Below are 23653 nucleotides of genomic sequence, written 5' to 3' on the forward strand. Positions count from 1 at the left end.
CTGCAACCAGTTCTGGATAACTCTAGCCACCACCTTACCAACTACTTCCAACAAAGAGATCCCCCTCCAGTTGTCACAGTATTTCAAATTTCCCTTCTATCAAGATAGCATCAACCCATTCTTGAGGCACCTGCTCTTCCTTCCACACAGCTCTCAGCAAGTTGGTTAGCAAATCACAAAATTCATCGTTATTCATCCCCATCTTAACCATCTCAGGCAAAATCCCCGAGCTACCAGGAGCCTTCCTATTCCTAACTTTTGCAAGAGCAGCAGTAACATCATTGTTAGATGGAATAGCAGCAATCTTCTCAAACACTGGTCTTTGCTCCAAAAGGTCCAACTCTTGTGGATCAAAATGACTACAAATGTTGAAGACAGTTGCAAAGTGTCTCCTCCATCGAGCTTGCTGAGAGACAGGATCACAGCATGGATTTCCATTTTCATCATCAATGGTGACTACTCTAGATGGAATTAATCCTCTCCTTCCATATTGTACGTCTCTAATACCTCGCCATACTTCCACTCCACCAAAACTCCCTCGTTCAATCTCAGCAGCCTTGGCTACAAACCAGTCATTCTTTGCCTTCCTAATTGCTCTTCTTGCTTCTCCTCTAGCTTGCTTAAACCTATCATGATCCTTTGCATTACCAGTAGCCAACCAAGTAGTGTACAAATCGTTTCTATGCTGCAGGAATGGGTTTAAAGTATCAGATGACTCTCTAAACCAGTCAGGTTGGTGTTTCTTCTCATAACCCAACACACTAGCAGCAGACTCGGTCAAGACAGCGTGAAACACAAACCACTGTTCATCAATGTTACCATCATCCGGCCATACAGCATGCGCCCTCTCCAGCACCTCTTCTACAAACCTCATACTTACTGGTGCCTCACAGCCAGTATCACCATCAACCCCAGACCTTAACTGTGACACATCAAACCTCCTCTTCTCCATCTTGCATTCGTGTCTTCTCCTATATGGCTTCTTCAACTTGAATTCCATACAGACTAAGTTGTGGTCAGTGTTGCACACTGCTCCCCTTTTCACTGACACATCCAAACAGCTACGTCTATCTTTCTGGTGCATCAAGATGTAGTCTATGCAATGCCATGCACCAGACTTTGGGTGTTGCCAAGTCTGTTTATGAATATCTTTCTTCTGAAACCTGGTATTACACACCATACCTTCATGGCTACTTAAAAAAGAAAGCAGTTCCCTACCTGCATCATTTAGTTCTCCAAAACCATAAGGTCCTCTCACTCCATCCCACTGATCATCAAGGCAAACCCTAGAGCCAACTCTAGCATTAAAATCACCTAGCATAATCCATTGATCACCTAATGGCACAGAATTCAAGAATGATTCTAAGCCATCCCAAAATTCATCCTTTACAGCTCTACTTGAACCCCATGTAGGGGCATAGCATGACACAACATGTAAAAAGTCATGTTGCTTCTCTCCAATCTTAAAACAAGCTGACACCATCCTAGCATTCCATGATTTCCATTGTTTCCCTCCAGCCTCCCAACCAGAAATAGCATCTCCAAGTAGTACAAGGGCTACTCCCTCACCCCTTTGCATAACCTCATTTGAGGGTGGTACCCCCTACCTGAAGTAAGCACAACTGCACCTGCTATGCGATAAACATTGGGGTCAAACCATTTGTTTTCCTGCAGAGCACCGATTTTGATGTTATACTGTCCCATATTATGTATTATTTGGTCTACTTTTCGACTTTCTCCTCTCCCAGTTTGACTAGCCACATCTACTGATCCTTCAGTGTCTAACATTGAACGCACGTTCCAAGTGCCAATTTGCCAAGTTTATAATCTCTTTGCTCTTAGTGCACAAGCGTTTGAACCCTGTGAGGTGTGCAAATCCTCAGCAGGGGAAGAAGCCTGACATGTATAGAGTGGCGCCATCAGATGATGTCCTGAGCTCCACACACAAACACAAATTTCTTATGTCAACTTTAGTCAGCAGTAAGCAATAATGCAATACTACTGTTGCCCGGGGTTCACCGCTTGGAGGCGTTGACATACGTAGCACTAAAAAGTACTGAACCACACACACACACACGCACGCACGCACGCATGAACGCACGCACGCACGCACACACACACATACACTCACACATACACACCTACAGCAGCCATGTGAAACACAGCTATTGCTGCCCAGCAAATCAGCACTGTGATGTCTGTGCACAACTCAGGCACTTAAGCCTTGTGCAGACAAATCCTTCTGGTGCAGGGATAGAAACCTGCAGGAGGACTGCCCAGGTCTCATGGAGAGAGGTCACAATGAAACCTGAAGTTCCACAATGACCCCAACATCACTAAGCAAGACAAGGACAGTTGGGCATTTGTAAACACTAGGTATACCATGCATTTATATTGATGTTACAGCTGCATGGGCTGCTTCCCTAGTTGACACCAGGTCACGAAGTCCCCATTATAGAGATGGGTAGACTAGAACAATGTGAGTAAAGTTTCTTGCTCAAGGAAACAGCAACAACGCCAAATTGGCATAACCAGGCATCGAACTTGGAACCTTTTGATTTCCAGGCCAACAGACACACAGATACACAGCTTCAAGCCTCAAGCTGTCCACAACCAGAAATTGTGATAATGAAGCCTGGCTAGTGCAGGCTTTTGGTGTGTGTTGACTTGCAGTACTTCTGATGTCTCGTACAATCTCCAGCTCTTCTGAAAACTCTTCCACACTGACAGTGGAAATGTCCACCTACAGGTTGATGGTTGGCAGCATACAAGTAGTTCTCCCCAAATTGTAATAATTGAAATATCCTCTCCTGGCAACGTTTGTACCAACTGTCCCTGTCTTGGCACAGTTCTTGCCAGCTAGGGACCCGCCGACTATGCTCATTATTTTATCTATTATGCTATGCTGCACTGTTCAAATATTTTACCTATTATGCTCAATATTTCTACCTCAGTTCCCATGTTTTTCTAATAAATTTGCACTTTATGGGAAAAATAGTAAGAGGCATAGACTGTAAATCCGTGCTTGTCAAAATGCATGTCACAGAAAGATCAATATACTCTAATAGAACAGTCATCTACCTGATTATTCTATTAGAGTTACAGACTGTTTTATTAGAGTATATCAATCTTTTGTGTCTTAGAGTATTTGGGACAAAAGTTTATATCATTAAAGTATTAGAGTATATTGATCTTTTTTATTTATAGTATTGCACAAGTGTTCTGCCTATATGCTAGCATTATGCTCAATGCTTTCAGTCACCTATTATGCTCATTATTATGCCAGCATAAATGGTGGGTCTCTACTGCCAGCCATCACTTAAATTAAGCTGTTTCAAGTAAAATATCTCCAATACTTCTTTGGTCATGTTTACATTGGCTGGGCCATGTTGGCCGTATGGATGAGACTAGGCTACCTCAAATCATGTTGAATCGCAAGTTGAAGAAAAAGAGACCTGCAGATACACAGACACAGAAATACACGCACACACTCACCTGACCTAAAACCAAGACATTATAAAATTGTGAGAAATCATGACTTGGGTGGAGGTTACAACAAACTGATTACTGACTATTTTTTGTTTGTTTTGAAAGTCGGTAGTTTAGTATTGTCACAATTAATGCATGTGACTTACTGAACTTAAAACCCATCACTGACAACTCAAACTGATCATGAGATTGCACTACTTATTTCTGCAGTGTGGTTTTCCCATAATAAACTTAGCAGGTGTTTTCTGGCCTCAGTTTGTAGGAGCCTACCTGTGGCGACCTGCGTAATAGTGATGATCTGGTGACTTTACATGGATGATGACGGGTTGGTGGGATGGGACAGGTACAAAACTGCCTATATATGCAGCATTGTGTTTTAGTCAATTTACCTAAACTAGTGATTTTCTTGAGGCTATGCATGTGTTGGCCTCTGGCTTTTCGTTGCCTTAAGCCAGACTTTTATCTGGGTAGGTTCTTTAGATGAAAAAGTGGACCTTTTGTGTGGTGATGTGATGCAGGAATACATGCTTGGTGCGCAAAGCGCTCCCAGCTTGTGAAGCATGTTGAAACTAGTGGAGTCTGTGAGCATGCCCCCTAGAAAAAAATTTGAAAATAGATGCTTAAAAGACTTAGTTAGATTTTAGTGACTAAAAATAACAGAAAATTTTAGGCGCCTATTTATGTAGATGACATTTATCACAGACAATTTTACATTTAATGGACTTTTGCACTAAAATTAGGACTTTCATACTGAAATTGTGGACCTTTTCTGAAATTGTGGATCTTTTTGGGGTTCTTTAGAACCTACAGAACCCTGGGCCTTCTTATAGTGGTAAATTGCAGCCACTTGAAATCTTTAAACCATGATTCCTACAAGCTATATACAAATACAAAATGCATAGTCAGGTTTTTGCTCAGCAGGTCACATACAGTATCTATACATGCACTTTTGCTCTATGGTTCATAAAACCATTTTACCCCGCGGTCACTGTTCTATTAGAGTAGTAATTACCCATGATTTACAGTTATTTGGTTTTTGCCTTGTAACTCTGTAGCTGCCAATGCAATTTCTTTTAAACCACAAAAGGTTTGAGCTATAACGGTAAACCTATAGGCATACTAGTCCACCTAACTATGGTTCAAGTTATTCATTAATTCCTCAGGAGGAAATTCTACATCTGCATTGGCTACAGAATGATGAATGAGAAGCTGGGAAGGTTTTGTGATCTTCCTCTTGTGTGCTACAAGTTTAAGGGAAAATCAGAGTCATGTAATTATTCCCACTCCTGGTTTATCTACTTTCTACTATCATTTCCATTAAAGGTACATGGAAATGTAAAAAAAGCTTGCCTGTGTTCAATTTAAACCAGGGACCTCCATACTGAACAACCAAATCCTTAATCACTGAGCTGCAGCTGGCCACCTCACTTAATTTTTACTTTATACTTCTAGCTAAAATCATTCATAATTTCATAGATCTATCAATGGAAAATTTAGAACATTTTATGTGTGTTCTATTAGAAATCTCGAAAAAATGTGCACTCTATTAGAGTATTGCAAAAGTATGTAATCAAATAAACTCTGTATTTACAATACTATTGCAACTTCTCTACTATTCTATCGAATCAAAACCGATGTCATTTAAGACCTACTCGTGCCAATTATCATCATTATAATCATCATAATAAGTACTATGCTAATAAAACTTGTAATAACAGGCTGGAAATCATATTCTAGCACAAAAGGTGCAGCTTTGTTAAAAATTGAGCAACTGCAACTTACCACGTTTTGCTTGAGAAATCGAGATACTCTAATAGAACAGTCACTGCAAAACTGTAGTACAATCATGTATGCCTAACTTGGAAGGAGTTTACAGGCACTCTAATTAGCGATTTCCAACCTACTTAATTTACACACCTGCATGAACTTTGTATCACTGCTGCTCAACTCCACTCGTAGAAGTCATAGAATTTCTTTTGCGACTCGGTTACTAATGAATTAAAGTTTATAAAAATCCTGGAGTTTTAGAAATACAGCTCGTATTTCGTTGACAGCTTACTATTTAAAATGAGATTTCAAAATCTTCCAATAGAACTAATACAAAATTTTGCGTACGAGATTTTGATTGGGGATTTACGGCACCGTAAACCGCCTTTATTTGAATGCTTTTCCGCGAAAATCTGATAGCTACATTGGACTGTTGACCCGTCATTAGCAACTCAGGTATGCTGAATTTGAATATTTTATCTGTTTTTTGATTTGATACTTGTTTGTCACATTTTAATGCTAAAATCAGTGCTAAATTTGTGTCTACTGGCGCTGTAACTAGAGATTTCCAACTAAATTAAATAATTAACATTCCATACATTCATTGGTATGACAAATATTGTGCATTTTTTCAGGGTCATTTTAGTGCAAACCCCACCCCAATCAGTGGTTCCTATTAAAAGATATAAGGAAAAGAAGTTGACAGTGTGATGAATTTTGTGTACAGCATTTCAATGCTTTTTATATATATTGCATGGCACCAAACACAATATACAAAGTGTCATAAATCTAGATAGGAAACTAATAACGAAATGAAATTTTCACCACATATCTATTTTATGAAGAACAGCATATGAACTAAGTAAAACCTCTCAAAAGTGACCACTTCTTTGTAGACTGACCACTCAGAATATTACATGAATAAAGCAAGTGATTCACAAATAAAACTGTGTGTATTGTATAATACTAAGTATACACAGGTACCCAATGCATTTTCTGGAACAGCTAACTAGAAAAATCAGTAATATTTTATAAATGGCAAGTACTGGCATCACAAGTCACAATTAACACGTACTTCGGAAACATGCATGGCAATCACTGAGATAATACAATGTAAGAGCATTAAAATAGATTTGTTTGGACACTGTTCAGCTTTATTTGTCACATTGTAAGCACTAAGTATGATAATTATTATATAACACAATGACATCACTATACTACAAAGAGAAATTATAAATAGTTTCTGATCAAAAGTACAATCACTAAAGCTGCTATAAAATGGATCAAAACAGCAGTAAATACACCAGAATATAACAACAGGTACGTGTGAAGCCATGTAAGGTTGGTATCACATGCCAGTCTCCACTTTTGTAAAGATTATGCTCAACCTTGAACCTTATTTTGCAATTCCGCGCAAGACAACAAACTGCTCACCTTCAAACTATACTTGCATCGATACAGGGGGATGCCTTGAAGTCCAGGGTGATTGTAATGCTGAATTCTGAGCAGTGTTAGATGGCGATTTACCTTCAAAAGGGTCACATTTCCATCGTAATCCAACATCAATCGTCCTCCAATCAAAAAACACATGGCAAAATCGAAATCAGCATATACGGTTTGCCCAGAACCACTTTCTTCGTCCTCATCAGCAGCAGATTCACGCGGAAACACTCGGAAACTTCGGCTATCACAGGTGCCGCATTCTTCCAATTAGAATTACGTACGCAATTATTTGTATAGGCTTCCTATGGGGATTTTTATTTCTCAAACTTTGATTTGCTATATTTCAATAAATACCGCATGAATTTTAATCCAGTAAAGTGCATTACGAAATACAAAGCATTGGCTACCATTTACTGGAACGGAAGCTTGTGAAACGTTTATTGAAGGTATATAATTTAAGTAGCAAAAATATGTGTGAAAAATTGGTAGGTTGGAAATCACTACTGTAACCAACAGTTACACCTTGTTACACACTGTTGTAGATTGTAGCAACACTACTGCATAAGTTTGAGTAGCTATAGGCAGTATATAACTGGTTGTTTTGCGCGGAAATGACTAAATTGCTGGTTTAACAGCCAAAAGAATAACAACTATATGTATTTCTGTATTCTATAGGTATAATGGCTTACAAAGCAACATATTTTCCTGGCATGCATTGCAAAAATGCTGGGATATCTATTGAAGGGCTTATGGATGGTACTGTTCTTAAGCTAAGTTGCAAGGATTTCACAAAAGGAATTTTGTGCGAGTTGAATCAATACAGAAAGGCTAACAATGTACCCTGGCAAGAATTTTATTGCTGGATGCAAATGCTCACAGATGAAACAGTGCCTAATTTGGCAACATTGAAGGTTACTTTAACTAGGTTAGAGAAAACATGTGTCAAACTTAGAAAAGAGAAGCAACGCAGCAAACTAGAGAAGTTACTAAATCAAACAGCACCGATTACAAGCAAAGAGCTTTCAGCTGATGATGCATCAAGGTATTCTGCAGCAGATCAAGTTCCAACATGCAGCTATGAAACAGAAGCCTTGAAGAAAGCATATAAAGAATTGACAGGTGAGCTACATGAGACAGAAGCTGCTTTAAGTAATGAAAAGCTAAAGGTGGAGGAGCTAAGCACTAAGCTTAGTAAATTAAGCATTCGTAACATCAACAAGAAGATAAAGAGGAGAGATGATAAGCTTAAAGACAGTCAGTGCTGTATAGATGACTTGAAGAAACAAGTGGCAGCTAAGTCTGCAGCAGTAATTAAAATGGAGAAGAGACTTCATTCAGCTCATTTAGGAAAAGAGTGTTATCGCAGCAAGCTTAATCGATGCCTGAAAGGGTTTAGTGAATCTGGAGTTGCTATCGAAGAAGTCACAGACCAGCTTGCTACACTTGAAGAGAAGTATCAGTTGAAAATTAATGAACTTGAAGTTGAAATAGATGAACTTCGCAATGAACTGGGTGCGGTAAGATTAGATGAAAACGATATGGAGAGTAAGGCAAGAGATTGCACCATTGAAACACAGGTACACAGTCAACTTTATCTTGATAATGTTCGCCAATGCTGCCTGGAACTCCTCAGCATGAATGTGGGTATTCGTCAGGTAGAACCAGTCATTAGGTCAGTAATACGGAATATAGCAAATAAAGAAACTGATAAGTTACCAAAGCCATCAACACTGGTAAGAATGTTGACTGAATTAAAATGTCTATCGTATCAACAAATAGCAGATGAGTTGCAAGGATGTGAAAATGTAACACTGCATGCAGATGGCACATCTAAATTTGGGCAACATTATGGGTCCTTCCAGCTCTCTACTGATAGCACTGCATATTCTCTAGGCTTGTCTGAAATGCTAACAGGGTCAGCACAACAAACCTTAGATTTATTTAAGCAGATTTTAAGAGATTTTGAACATACCGTTGGTTCACAAGCAAAGAATAAGTTACTCAGTAGCATAAAGAATACCATGTCTGACAGGCATGTCGTGCAGAAAAATTTCAATTGCCTCTTAGAAGATTATCGTGCTTCAGTACTTCCTGAAGTAATTTCATCATGGAAAGATCTTTCAACTGAAGAACAAAGTAGCATGTCATATCTAAATAATTTCTTTTGTGGGCTGCATTTGTTAGTTGGAATGGCTGATGCTGCAGCATCAGTACTGCTACAATGGGAGGCAGCCCACTTTTCTGAAAATCCCACAACCAAAAGCGTACTGATACGCAAATCAGAATGTGGAATTATTAGACTTGTTCGTACCACATGCAAAGCTCTTAGCAAACACGGTAGCGAGCAAAATGGGGTATATCAGTCATTTACAGCATACTTACGGTCAAATCATATACAAAAGAATCCACTAGCATCATTTCGAGGCAATAGATTCAATATTTTATTTTATGATGCTGGTGCAGTATACTACATTTCAACTCTAATCAAAAAATTCTTCACTGAAGTATGGCAAACACCAAATCAACTGCTAAGAGCAGTATTGGCTGATGTGCAGGTGTTAGAGTACGTGGCAGGATGCAAAGCACTTGGACTTGTGAACAAGATAGTAACAGGTCCATTGTGGCGTGTCCTTGAATGTCAGGAAACAACCATCTTGAGCATGAATGAAAAGTTTACCCGTTTAAAGAATTGTTTAGAGCAATGGTCAGAAGATGCCAACACCGTACTGTCTGGGGAAGCACTACCGTACAGCGACTTCCCACCAACAAAGGATTGCATTTTTGAGTCATTAGTAGCTCCTAGTGTGTATGATGCCACAGCACAAGAAATTCTTGAGGTACTATTTAATGCATTTTCATCTTTGATATCTCGCCTTGTAGCTGATCATTTGCCTGATGGTAAGTATCATAATCCATCTGCTGTGCTAACTGCTGAGGTAAAGTCGGTTCCTACAACTAATGCAATTAGTGAAAGGGATTTTGCTAAACTTGACAGGTTTTTACGTGAGAAACCAAATGCTTCTACTTTATCATTAGAGGCAATGATAATGTTTACCAACAATAAAACTGCTGCTTGGCTAAGTGCTAAAACATCGAAAGAAAGAGAGGAACTCATGAAGAAAGCTCGAAGCCTTAGTCCTGAATTTAAGCAACTTTACAACATCAGAAGGCAAAAACTTTTGGAAGAGCGTGCTAAACTTTTGCGAGCCAAAAGGTTGCAGTTGGAAAGATTGCAAGCGAAGAAGGTAAAGGAAAAAGAAGAATTAGTGCAAGGAATTTTAAGATGTGGTTTGTGGCAGTCAAAGCAAAAAATCGAAGAAGGATTAGCAAAACTCAAGACCAAGAAGGAGAAGGTTGCAGCACTTAAATTATAACTGGATTTTAGGAAAAGGTACTAGAACAGAAGCACATAGACAAGACCTTGTTCTTTCTCACTAAAAATAAAAGACAATTAACAATTGTTGAAATCAGTGAAAACCTTTGCCAGCTACTAGATTGTACTGCACGTTCCATACTAGAAGGATCTGATGCTATTGTCAAGAACTGTGAATCATTAATTGGAAAGCAAATTTACCACAAGTGGAAAGATGTTGATGGCGAAGAGAAGTGGTACAAAGGTCAAGTGCTTGGTTTGGTTCCTGGAACATCAGAGTGGTACAATGTACAGTATGATGGAGAAAATGAAATTCTTTCACTAAATTTGTTGGTTGACATTGATAAGGGTGATTTAGAAATTCTCAATTGAGTTTTACAGCATGTATCATTATAATGTTATTGTATGTGTGTTCATTCCGGTAAAGAATGGCTGCGCCGATTACCATGAGGTTAAATCAATAATTAATCAATAGAATAATATCAGTGAAATTAAACAATTTATTAATTTTTCCTAGCCAGCAGTACCTGATCAGTACTTCACCAAACCACTAGTTGAAACATTGCAATGCCATGACCATAAAGAATACCCTGTGCATAAACTTCAGTACATTGTGATTAACAGGCAACTGTGCAAGAAGAATCATCCTGTCAAGTTTTTTTATAAAACAAGCTACAAGACTGAAAAAGCACTTCATAATCTTACATCATTCTTCTTTGTATATCTGAATCACGCCTAATGTTTCTTACAAGGCTGCCGCATTATTCCACGCACGTACATTCGCTACACGAATTTCTAAATAGTGCACACCATGCGATTCGAGGTGCAAGTCTGGGAGCAGCCACTTCCTGTATTGATGGTACAAGATAAGATTAGGTGTGTTTCTTGTTATCTATTATGCTATATTATTGTCATGCATAGGCGCACTGATGTATCAATTAAGGTCCAGAATAGGGGAAACCCCTAGGGAAATCCCTCTTACTATGCTTCCATTAAAACTGCGTGACAATTATTAAGGTGCAGAGTATGTATTATTACTATAGAATGGCATTTTCATGCATAGTTGTTCTGGGTTTTTATAATAATATCATTATACAAATGCAAATAATAGGGGAAAACCCTTGGAGGACCTTTTCTATGTTTCTATTAATCAGTATTAAATTATGGTCATTTTGGTGAAAATTGTGTGCCAATAGCATGTTTTAAACAGGAGATATCATTGAAAGAATGTGGGGCATCAGCTGGTGCCATTAGTATAATGTAAAATGGTTTAAAATGCTGTATGCTAAAATCTCTGTAGTGTTACAATCTTGTGCTTGTAACTTTGGCTAGGAAAATGCTATCAACATGCGGTTTGCACCAAATGAACCCTCATAAGTTGCTTAATAAGATAATTGTATTAAACCATTGGAATTTCAAACATTTAATTATAGTTGGAAATCCCTACTCTAATACAACTCTATATAGCCATGAACAAGCAAGCACACATCCTCTATCTATTCGGCCTGTTCCTTCTTCAATTAATTCTTCTCATTATCTTTCTTTGTCAACAGCCCATTTTTGTGGTACACCATACCATATGCTATTCTGCAGATTAAAAAGTCACCCTTATTCCGTTCAGCCCTCCATCATTTTCTTTTCTGATCTTTTGTTGTGTATTCATATTAAGGCGTTTATTTTGTTTTTTGTACAATCCTGTTGTTTTGTCCTTGTAGTCCTAGTAGTTTCATTGTTTTTGTAATGTCTTGTGTTACTGTATGTATGTGTTTGTGGGGAGTATGTTTGCAGGATTGTCCTTTTGTACAACTCAGTCTTTTGACAAAATTGATAATAATTAAACAAAGCACAAAATTATATCGGTATAAATTGGCTTTGGTATCAGATCGGTAAGTATTTTTCTGTAATGGTAGAGCACTAGTTTGTCTTATATCACCTTCATTGCATCTGTAGATAAGAAGAACAATGATTTGTGTAAAAACAAACCTTAAAGCCCAGTTTATAATTATGGTTGGCTTTGGGGTATCAAGGCACACTATGGTAGTGTGTCGTGCTGCCAAGAAATTCAGCACGCGACACTGTGAGCATATTGACAGGAAGAAAGAAAACAGCTGTTTCATGCATGCATAGCTCCATGGCTCCTTCTCTAAAGCACACCATTATTGCATTACATGTAGCTGTCAGCCAGGTAGGGTAGGTCACACAGCAAATTTGATTAAATTCGCAACAACCATTTGCAAGTTATGGGTATTCAAAATTTTGTTTTAATTTCTTTGTTATTTTCTTCTTATGTTGTACAGGGTAGGAGTTCAATTTATTTTCACACACTTTGCAAAAATTGCTATAAAATGTAAATGTGTATTTTGATTGATTGCCTTGATCTTTGGCACAACTTGAATAAAGAGCATATAAAAGTGAATTCATGTACCAAGTTTGCTGTGAATCTGACAAATATCCAAGCAGTTATGAGTGTTTATTCACGTAAAAAAATTAAATTTCTGTCATGGCTACAGGGTAAACTGAGTATGAGAATAACATTGAATATTGGTGTGCAGATAGGCTGGTCATCGTAGCAGTGCCTTTTGATAGTTTGATTAGCAATAGAGTTACAGCTACAAAGTTATAAAGCAAAAATCCAAACAAGTGTAAAATCACAGGATCAAGATACTCTAATAAAGCAGTCACCACACGGTAAAATAAATGCACAAAAAATGTCAAAAAAACTTATTAGAGTTTGAACCAGGAACCTCCATACCTAATACCTGCATCCTTAACCACTGAATCATACAATAGTCGTGACATATGACATGTTGTGACATAAAGCTCCATGGTATGATATGACATAGGCTTCTTTATGTCGTGACATAAATATCTCCTAATGATGCACACTTTTCCATTCATATTGATCAAGGTATATGAGCAATGTTGGTTGTTTGTTGATGTCATAACTAATATTGCTGATGTTTAAGTTGATATTTTTGCATGTTTGAATCAAAATAGCTATACAGTTTCATAAGTAACAGCTTCAGTTGTAAAACTTTAAGAATTGCTTATGTCATGACATACGACATGTCATGACATAAACTTCTATATATGACATGTGACATAAAAAAAATTATGTCGTGGCATCCCTACTGAACCACTGCTATTTTGGCTGATCACCTCACTTAATATATAAATGAAAATTCTAGTTTAAATCTGCTTATAAATAAATGTTTCTAATTTCATAATCTACCAAGATTGTTCTAGAACATTCTATGTATGTTCTTTTAGAAGTCCTCAAAATATGTACACTCTATTAGAGTATTGCAATAATATTGAAGTAAATCATGCAATACTGTAACAATACATTAAATTTTATAGTCTGTCTTCAATAATCATCATTGTGTCTGTATAGAAAAGAAGAAATGTGAGTAAAAACAAATGCCAAAGTCAGCCATAGGCTGGTTTTGAGGCCTTATAAAGTCGAAAAAGAAGTGAGATCCATACAAAAACAGCCAAGCTGTGAAAAAATGGTGCGGCCTTAAAAAAGTTGTGAAATCAAAGGTGGCAGCCAAGAAATGGCTGCAATGAAGTTAATGCTAATAAATTTTAATAATGGCTGGGTGCATTGTTAATTTATTAGCATTAACATCACTGCAGCCATTTCTTGGACGCCACGTTTGATTTCACAACTTTTTTTACCCAAGGCCGCACTACCCATTTTTTCACAGCTTGGCTGTTTTTGTGTGGATATATTTAAAATAAAAAAACAAGTGAAATCCATGCAAAAACAGCCAAGCTGTATAAAATGGGTGTATGCTTGCAGCCTTCAAAAAGGCTGGGTGAAAAAGTTGTGAAATCAAATTAAAGGTGGTGGCCATTAAATGGCTGTAATGCTGTTAATGATAATAAATTTTAATAATGCACAAAGCCATTATTAATACCATCATCATTGCAGCCATTTCATGGCTGCCACCTTTGATTTGATTTCACAACTTTTTCACCCAGGTTTATGTGTACTGTTTTAAGATGCTCTATGGCTGTTGTGCTTAGACACCATGCATAGTAGTACCTTGAGAAAATATGTTATCTTAAAAAGAACTTATACTGAGCCATATAAATGGGATGAAAAGCCAGCCAAAGCATAAATGCAATACATGTAGGCCACCCAAATAGGCAGTGATAGATGGGACGCCACTCAAAGGAGAATTCTATTGCATTAATCTTTGATTATCAAATGAATGTTAGACTTTTACTTACTTAAGCCATGAAAAATTAGAATCCCCAGTAACTACATACCTTCTGTGTTAATTACAATCTTTTTATGTGTGCATTTAGGTAATGAAAATGTGCATGTGGCTGCAGATCTTTTACGTCAACGATACACACAAAGCAGATATGTCCCACCAGAAGATGACTGGCCACCTTACCATCCCAAACACTATACTCCACTAACTATCATTAATCATAGTAAGAAGTGCACTGAATCAGAAATCATTGATGTGGCACAAGAAATGGTTATAAAGGAAAATATATTTGGTAGCCAAAGCAGTAACATGTCTGATAAAAGCATTAAATGTGTTAGTGATATTTTTAGTCCACTTGAAGGAGTGTCAAGTAATCCATACACGATACTCATTGAGGGTGCACCAGGAATAGGAAAAACTATTCTAAGCAAAGAAATTGCCTTACAATGGGCTGATAAACTTATATTACAAAGCCAGCAGTTATTATTTTTGTTGTTTTTGCATAACCCACACATAAAATTCATAACAAGTGTGACACAACTTGTTAACCACTTTTGTGAAAGTAGCGCACTAAGTGGTAAGATAACTGATTGGCTTATTGAAACTGATGGTAAATACCTTACTATTGTACTTGATGGGTATGATGGAGTAACTAGAGATAACCAAAGCCATCTCTTAAGTGATATTATAAATTGTAACAAGTTGATGCAATGTGGATTGGTAATTCCATCTTGTCCAGCTGCTTCTTCACATCTTCACAACATTGTTGACAGCAGAGTAGAAATATTAGGGTTTGCTAGGGAGGATCAACACAGCTTTATTCAGGATGCTTTGCAAAAGCAAAGCAGTGAAATCAAAAGTTGCGAAGACTTCTTATGGTTTAATTCAATTGTTAGTTCACTTTGCTATGTTCCACTGAACATGAGCATCTTACTGAGCCTCACTGAAGGAGGCATCAGTCCACTACCAAAAACCCAAACTAAAGTATGTGAAAAATTCTTAATTATGAGAATAGTCCATTTTCTTAAAAAGGCAGCAAAGTTTCAACTGGTACTGTATCCAGCCTTAATGATCTTCCTCATCCATATGATAAAGTGATCAAGGAACTATCAGAGTTTGCTTTTCTTTCACTACAATAGAATCAGCTAGTTTTTACACTGGCTGAAGTTAAGAAGATGTGCCCTCACTTTAATGTTTCTAAATGGAATGAACTTGGATTGATAAAACTAGCCAGGTATTTTAAACCACAAGACGGCTGTGATCATGAATCAATTCATTTTCTTCATACTGCTATTCAAGAATATCTGGCAGCTTATTACATTGCCTCACTATCAGAAAATGACTTACTGGGGTTGTTGATTGATCTATTTTGGCAAGCCCATTATTTCAACACATGGATAATGTATGTTGGCATAACAGGAGGTAACAGCTTTACATTTAAGCATTTTCTGTCTGGTAACTACTTTCAGATATCCAGCAGATTGTTTGGAACTCCAGCAATATCAAGCACAATCCTTAACAGTAAAATCAAATGCTTGTATCTTTTAGACTGTTTGAGAGAAGCTGATCCTCAGCATGAAATGTTGTCATCTGTTGAGGCTATTTTCCTGGGAGAAATAATTGACCTCAGTGACCAACCCTCGTCACTTCACAATTTACATATACTAGCAGCTGCATTGCTACGGTCACCAAACAAGCAGTGGAAAAGGTTAAATGTATCTTGCTGTAACATTGATGATGTTAGCTGCAATGTGTTATGTAATAAATTCCATTCCCAAAATGTGGCTGTAAAAATCACAACTGTTGACATTTCTCATAACTGCTTTTACTGTGAGTCTCTTGTTAATCTTTGCAATGTTTTGAAGTGCTGGCGAACTGAAGAATTGATTCTTTCTGTTGACACTCTGTATGATGTAGCCACAATGAGCGTGATTAACACTTTTATGAATAAATTAAGAAATGCAATTCAAACAAGCTTAATTGCAAACATACTTGATGAAACATTATTGTTTACCTATCTGGCTGAGAAAAATATAATGGTTGTTGTATACTCTGACAAACGGTTTCTCAGATGTGTTCAGTTTACTGATTGTCAGTTAAATGATCACACAATCGAAGTGTTAAAAAAGTATTCAGATGAAGTGAGAATGGCAGGAATTTCTAATATCTATTTTATCTACAGCACCATGAATCCCCAGTCCTCAAATAAATTATCTATTCTACCTTCTAGTATAAGAAATGTACAAGTTAAAGGTATCAATATGCATTTGAAAGGTGTTTACATGTGTGGTAAGCAAGATGTTCACTTTCACAATACCTACCTGCATAATGTGATGGCCGATTATTTGTCTGCAGTTGTGTGCCACAACATTCAGTCACAAACATCTTACTTTAGTGCAATTTCAGCAATGAATGACAGAAAAGTTACGGACAATATGATAAACACTTCAAAGTTGACGGTACTTAATATTTCAAATAACAATATCAATAGTGAAGCAGCTAATGACATTGCAGCTATTTTAAAGAATAGCCCTTATTTACAAGAGTTATATTTAAGTGGAAACAACTTTAAAGCAGCAGGTTCCATCAAGATAGCGGAAGCTTTAAAAGATATTTCTACTCTAACAGCTTTTAATATTTCAAACAATAAGATTGGGGATGAGGCAGCAGGTGCTATTGCAACTGTTTTAGCTCATAATATTGAATTAAAGATACTTAGTTTGGATGAAAACAATTTCACTGCAGTTGGAGCTATTAAAATTGCAAGAGCTTTACTAAACACCTATGGCTTGACTGTTTTAAATGTTTCCAACAATGATATAAGCAAAGAAGCAGCTGATGACATTGCATCAGTTCTATTGAATAATGTAAAACTAAGGATGTTAGGTCTAAGCGGAAACAGCCTGCAGACTATTGGTGTCATTAAGCTGGCAAGAGCTTTACAAAATACTGAAAGCTTGACACTGTTTAATATTTCAAACAACAATATTTGTATTGAAGCATGCGCAGCCAATGATATTGCATCTGTTATTTCTATTAATTCCAAATTGCATATGCTAGGTCTAAATGGAAATGATTTGCAACCAGCAGGCATGATTAAATTGCAAGAACATTAAAAAGTACTTTAACTTTGACATGCTTCAATATTTCAGGTAATAGTATCAGTGGAGTAACAGATGATGTTGCAATTGTGTTATACCATAATAAGAACCTGAAGATGTTAGGCCTAAGTAGCTGCAATTTACAGACAACTGGTGCTATTAAAATTGCAAGAGCTTTGCAGAATACCTTTTCTTTGACTACATTGAATATGTCAAACAACAACATTGGTGTTGAAGCAGCAGATGATATTGCAGATGTTTTATCCCATAATACTGAACTTAAAAAATTGTATCTAAATTGTAACAATTTACATGCAACTGGTCTTCTTAAAATAGTAGAAAGCTTACAGAATATTGTTGTGCTGACATTTGCAGATCTATCCAACAACAATATTGATAACGATGCTGTGTTAAGAAACATGCCTACTGTACTATCACTCAGAACTAAAACAGTAATGGTTTTTTGAAGTGTTGGGTGTATTATAGAAACAGTTGATATTTTCATTATTTTATTAAATTCAATGTTTACGCTAGGGTTTCTCCTTCAGGGGTGACTAGGTGAAAGTATATATATGATAGCTAGCTACACTTAATTGACCAAGTTCACAACTATGTACAACAGTTGTATAGTATTGAAACAATAGCTAGTTAGCTGTGTCATGAGTGTTGATATTTGTGATTAGTGAAGCCAGGTCCCATGGTTGGTAGGGCTTGATAAATAACTATATAGTAATGATGACATAATATCATGTACATGTGCACCTCATGTGATTTATATAGTAGTGTTGAATCACAATTTGTATGAGACATTGCATTGGCCATAATTGTATGATACTACAAGGCACTAGCATCAGGCTTTCCGAGATTAAATCTGGGGGTATATATTTGCTGGCTGTACATACTATTTTGAAAGCAAACTGGCTTAGGAACTTTTTAAAAAATTCTACATTTCGGGCTTCCGACTAAGAATGAATATAAGGACAACTTTGAGACCTATAAGCATGCTATTTATAAAATGACTAAGAAACTGGGTAACTTATGGCTCTCAAATATTGCCATCACATCATTTAGGTATTTTGATAGTCATACATGTATCCTAGGAATTTAAAGCTGAGAGCATTTAAGGCTGTGTTAGCAAATTTTAACGTGGGAAAATTTTTAGATTGAAATCTGAAGGTACTTTTGATGCTATTTTTAAAACTAAGTATATAGTGTATAATTTAGTCACTCACAATTTTAGGGGGTAAGTCTGAGATTAATAGCCAAAGAATAAAATAAGCACTGATAGTGTACTGCTGAAAAAATGGCTCGTGATATTTATATGAGTACTGGCTGAATGCAGGGTCCCAGACTGCATGGCTCCTCAGACATATAGACTGCATGTGAGTTGTCATTCAAATTCTGACTATGATTCTCAGGTTTGCTGTAGCCTTCTTACAGGTCCCTAGAAGGATATACTGTATATAGTTACTAATAAACGATGTGACAATATGAAGTCCTTTGATTATTCAGGAGCTGTTGATTAAAAATATGCAGGCTCTGTGTTGGGTTAGAATCCCAAATCACATACATTACAGAGTACTTGATGAGACACAGTATGATCTGCTACCTATAATGTTTCTTAAAATGAAGGCAGCAGTGTCAGCAACTTTAGCGGGCAGAGACAGAAGAAGTCATCGGTGAAATATATATTCATCTAAAAAAATTGAAAAGTAATATGTGACCAGATTTGCGAAAAGGGGTCTTCCACACACATCCAATTCCATGAACTTGAGAGGCCATAACTTGGTACTCAAGTAACATGTAAACCTGAAAATTTCTCTATTTGTTACCCTATGTTGGTGCTCACGTCTGACCAAATTTCAAGTCATTAACCTGTTCCAATCTGAAGTTACAAATCATCAAAGTTGGTAAATTGGATGTGTGTGGAAGACCCCTTTTCGCAAATCCGGTCACATATATACATGTAAAACAATAAAGGAATATACACACTTTGCTATCAAAAGCATTATTTTGTCAGCTGGGGGCTTGTTGAAAATATTTATGAGTCTGTGTGACAGGCCTAAGGTTAACACTGTCCATTTGTGTATAGTGGTAAATTAATGTAGACTAAAAAAAGTAGCTTTGGCAGCAATAATAAGTGGGAATTGTCAATTTTGTGATTATGATACATTGTAAAGTACACATCCCACATTTGCATGCAGCTAGACATTGTTAAAAAGAGATTTGGTCACCAATATTGTCTGCATGGCTAAAGATACATACAGCTATGGAGTATGCATGATGATGCAATGGAACATGCATGCAGGATGAGAAACTAGATCCGTGCTTGGATGAATTTTAGTTTTGTACAGATCTTTTTGTCGCAGTCTATAAAGACTCATTACCCATTCATATGTTATTAAGTATTGATATATACTTATACATAGTCTGCCATTCATATTATAGGTCCATGCACATGACATGCTGATAGCAACTGTATATCAGATACCAAAGTAAAGAAAAAGCATTTGGTGTAATTTTGTATAGTCGAGTCTATTGATTTAGTTAAAAGGCAAAGCAGGCTGGACTGGTTTTTTTTATTTTGCTCCAGGCATAAATGCATGGTATTTCCCACCTCGATCGATGGATGAGTTTTTATCAAAAACAGATCTTATCCCATTATGGAATTGATCAACTGACTGGTGTATGTTACATAATTATAGTTAGTGAACATTATTGTCATGTCTTGTGTATATTGATCACATGAGTCAAAGAGAAATACTATATATGCATCGGTGTACAGGTTGCTCGTACATGAAAACAGAAATGTATACAATCAAACACCTGACCTGTAATAATAAACTGGTGTAGTTTGCAAAAAAGCAAACAACACAACTACAGTGGAACCTCCCTCCTATAATAATAATATAATCCAACAACTGAATGTGTTACAGTATAATACTTTCAATAGCACCTTGACGTATTATTTTGAAATACGTCAAGCAATTAGCCAATAGAATTAGTATTACACTTGCTTGTCCCTTGACAAAAAAATGTAATATTAATTTGATTGGCTAAAATAGTGTGGTGTGTTTCTATCAGAAGTAAATGTCTGACTTGACAACTAGTGTTACCATAGTGATATATGCCCCATGGCATAGCAACAGTATGGTTGCTTAGCAACAGTTGCTAAATAAAGGTGATAGTCATTTTGAGACCATAGCAATGGTTGCTAGGTAACAGTTGCTAAGTGTGATTGGTTTTTTGCAGTGGTTATTTTTTGAATTTCTGTTGCCTAGTAATAGTTGCTATGGTTGTTGAATTAATTTGCAATAGGACGGATGGCTGTGGTATTCGGGGTTAATAGTTCTCGCATTGTAAACAGAAAGGAAATAGTGCTCGGTTTTGCCTCGCACTATTTTACTCCTTCCTGTTTACAATGCTTGTACTATTAATCCTGAATACCACAGCCAGGATTAATAGCGCGAGCATTGTAAACAGTCAGGATTAATAGTTCCTGGCTGATTGAATACCATAGCCAGGATTAATAGTTCTCGCATTGTAAACAGGAAAGAAATAGTGCTCGGCTTCGCCTTGCACTATTTTACTCCTTTCTGTTTACAATGCTCGCACTAGTAATCCTGAATACCACAGCCATCCGTCCTATTAGTACTAGTAATAGCATGGGTAGCAGTGAAATTTGGGATAAATACCACTCTTGTTGTATTGGAAATGATAAATTTCACTCGGCTTTGCCTCGTGAAATTAATCCCCATTTCCAATACAACACTCATGGTATTTATCCCAAATTTCACTGCTACCCATGCTATTCCCAGTTAATACCATACTCGCTGTGCATTAGAGTTGCCATGTACGCAATTTGTCACTATGTACTAAACACGCGTCAACACTAATTGGCGCTACATTGTTAACATAAATTCTAGCCAATGAAATTGCAATTACAACTTGTTCACTACTGCTAGTGAAATACGGGATGAATTTCACTGCTACTATTGAGACTTTGTATCGGAAGTGAAACAGGTATGGTATTAGTACTAGTAATAGAATGGGTAGCAGTGAAATTTGGGATAAATACCATGAGTGTTGTATGATAAATTTCACGAGGCGAAGCCAAGTGAAATTTACTATTTCCAATACAACAAGAGTGGTATTTATCCCAAATTTCACTGCTACCCATGCTATTCCCAGTTAATACCATACTCGCTGCATATACACATGCTGTGCATTAGCATTGCTATGTACGCAATTTGTCACTATGTACTAAACACGCGTCAACACTAATTGGCACTACATTGTTAACATAAATATTCTAGCCAATGAAATTACAATTACAACTTTTTCACTGCTGCCAGTGAAATACGGGATAAATTTCACTGCTACTATTGAGACTTTTGTACGGGCAGTGAAACAGGTATGGTATTATATTATTAATCCAACAACTGAATGTGTTACACCATAGATTATATATACTACGTACCCGGGATTGGAAACGCCGGTTTTTATCCAAACTATCCGCGTTGGAGCGCACCCTTATGACAGCGAAGCGCCTAGCCAGGCGAGTAGTTGATTCTTTTCATCTTCTTGTGAGTTCATAGCTAGCTAATAGAGATATAAAGGCTACTTAACTCAACATTTCGTATTTCGTAGGTTTACTAAATGAAGGCATTATTTGGAGTTAGCTGACCAGGTGAGCTCGACAGGAATGGACGGTCAGCGGCGAGGTCACCAGTTCTTTGAATTCTTACTCAGACCATGCTCAGACACAATGGTACGTACGTTATTGTTACAGAGCAGACAGCACACGTGATATGGCTAGGGAAATTACAAAACAAATTAAATTTTATGCAATTACAAAATTAGAGTGCATTTCTAGATGGAAAGTAGCCCTTAGAGTAGAAATTTTACTGGTGTGAATAGGTAGATGAGTTTGGGAGAATGAAACAATGACATTGATGGTATAGCCTGGTGGATCTTTCCATTGTAATGGAATAGTTGAACCATCCAGTTGGTGTCTAAAATTGTATCGGAATCTACCAATGATTGAAGTCTTCTGGTTATTGTTGTTTTATCATAATGTAATTTAAGCACACGGGGTCACTAATACTGCATGCTTGTGATGTAACATCGTGACATGTCAAGACAAATGGGCAGACCATTTCTCCCCTACCCAGTGACAAAGAGAAAAAAGTGGTCTGGCCTAACGGTATGGGTGCTGGTCTTAAAACAACTGCAGCATGTTCCATTGACGAGGTAATAGTAACTGTAGCTATGGTTGCAAGTATGGTGCATTTCTTGTACAATATTACGTTGTAATACAATTAACCATTGTGGGATTCTTCCATTGCTGAGGACAAGCTAAGTGTCCAGAATTACCTGCCCTCACTTACCTTAAAGTGAATGTGCCATAGCAGGTAAGAGTAGTGGTGATAAACGTACACGACATATCTAGCTAGCACAGTGCAGTACATGATTACTGTGATTTCCCTCTCTTTTGACTGTTGCATTGTGAATGCATGACATCAATGTGTTTGATGTACAGTGGAACCTGTCCTAAGCCGGTCACCTTCAGGCCAACATTTCTTGACGTTTGCTTTATACAATTGGGTTAGTGTATAGCTGCCTCACTAAAGGAATTAAAGTTAGCCAATTTCAAGAGGTGACCTTTCTGTACAGGACAGGTTCCACTATACATTGTACAATGTTTGTGTTGCATTTGCTAATGTAGCTCAATCTTTATATGTAGACTGTTTTTGTAGGTCAACAAAACTCTTCCTGTGCTGTGTCTTTCTACCACTTGTCAAAGGATACAGTGACAGTGCTTGTTGCTGTGAAAGATTCATCTCACATTGGAACTGATAGGATTTTTGAGTTGACTATAGAAAAATTATATAATTTCTATGTTGTACCAAGCTCAGGATGTTCTTAGTAATAAACTAACAACATGATGGTACAGCACAACAGTGTATGTTACAACATATTGCTAGAGGGATGGTTGTATGTATCCAGCAATGGAGTCGGGTATGACATGTCACTTATCTAGACTCTGTAGTTGCTGTGAATACATGTAGCTAAAACAGCCACTGCCGTGAAATTGAGTATGGTGGTAGGATGTAACATACTCTATTACAATATTCATTATGTACACTCAATTGACTTTCTGTTCCAACACAGAAACATTGTACACTTGTCTCAATCAGTGCTCCATGTGACTATCAAATGTTAAAACTGTGTAGCTATTAGTAGGTCAGTCT

The 23653-nt window shown here is 37.1% G+C and overlaps 1 protein-coding gene and 1 long non-coding RNA gene across 2 annotated transcripts; one reads left to right on the top strand and one right to left on the bottom strand.

Annotated features, from left to right (window-relative positions):
• Positions 1-73: 73 nt before the first annotated feature.
• LOC136239808 (uncharacterized) lies at positions 74-1579 on the bottom strand. The gene has a single exon (XM_066030560.1). It carries the CDS (start codon positions 1577-1579, stop codon positions 74-76), a length of 1506 nt encoding a protein of 501 aa, XP_065886632.1.
• A 20277-nt stretch (positions 1580-21856) lies between these two features.
• Positions 21857-23360, top strand: LOC136240893 (uncharacterized). Its single transcript, XR_010694018.1, has 3 exons — positions 21857-21985; positions 22050-22170; positions 23159-23360. It is a non-coding gene; the product is annotated as an uncharacterized lncRNA (long non-coding RNA).
• The last annotated feature ends 293 nt before the right edge of the window (positions 23361-23653 follow it).

This window comes from Dysidea avara, chromosome 12 (assembly GCF_963678975.1).
Source record: "Dysidea avara chromosome 12, odDysAvar1.4, whole genome shotgun sequence".
Classification (NCBI taxonomy): Eukaryota; Metazoa; Porifera; class Demospongiae; order Dictyoceratida; family Dysideidae; genus Dysidea; species Dysidea avara.

Coding starts and splice junctions, on each gene's coding strand:
- LOC136239808 (XM_066030560.1), bottom strand. CDS start 1,579: ATGCAAAGGGGTGAGGGAGTAGCCCTTGTACTACTTGGAGATGCTATT.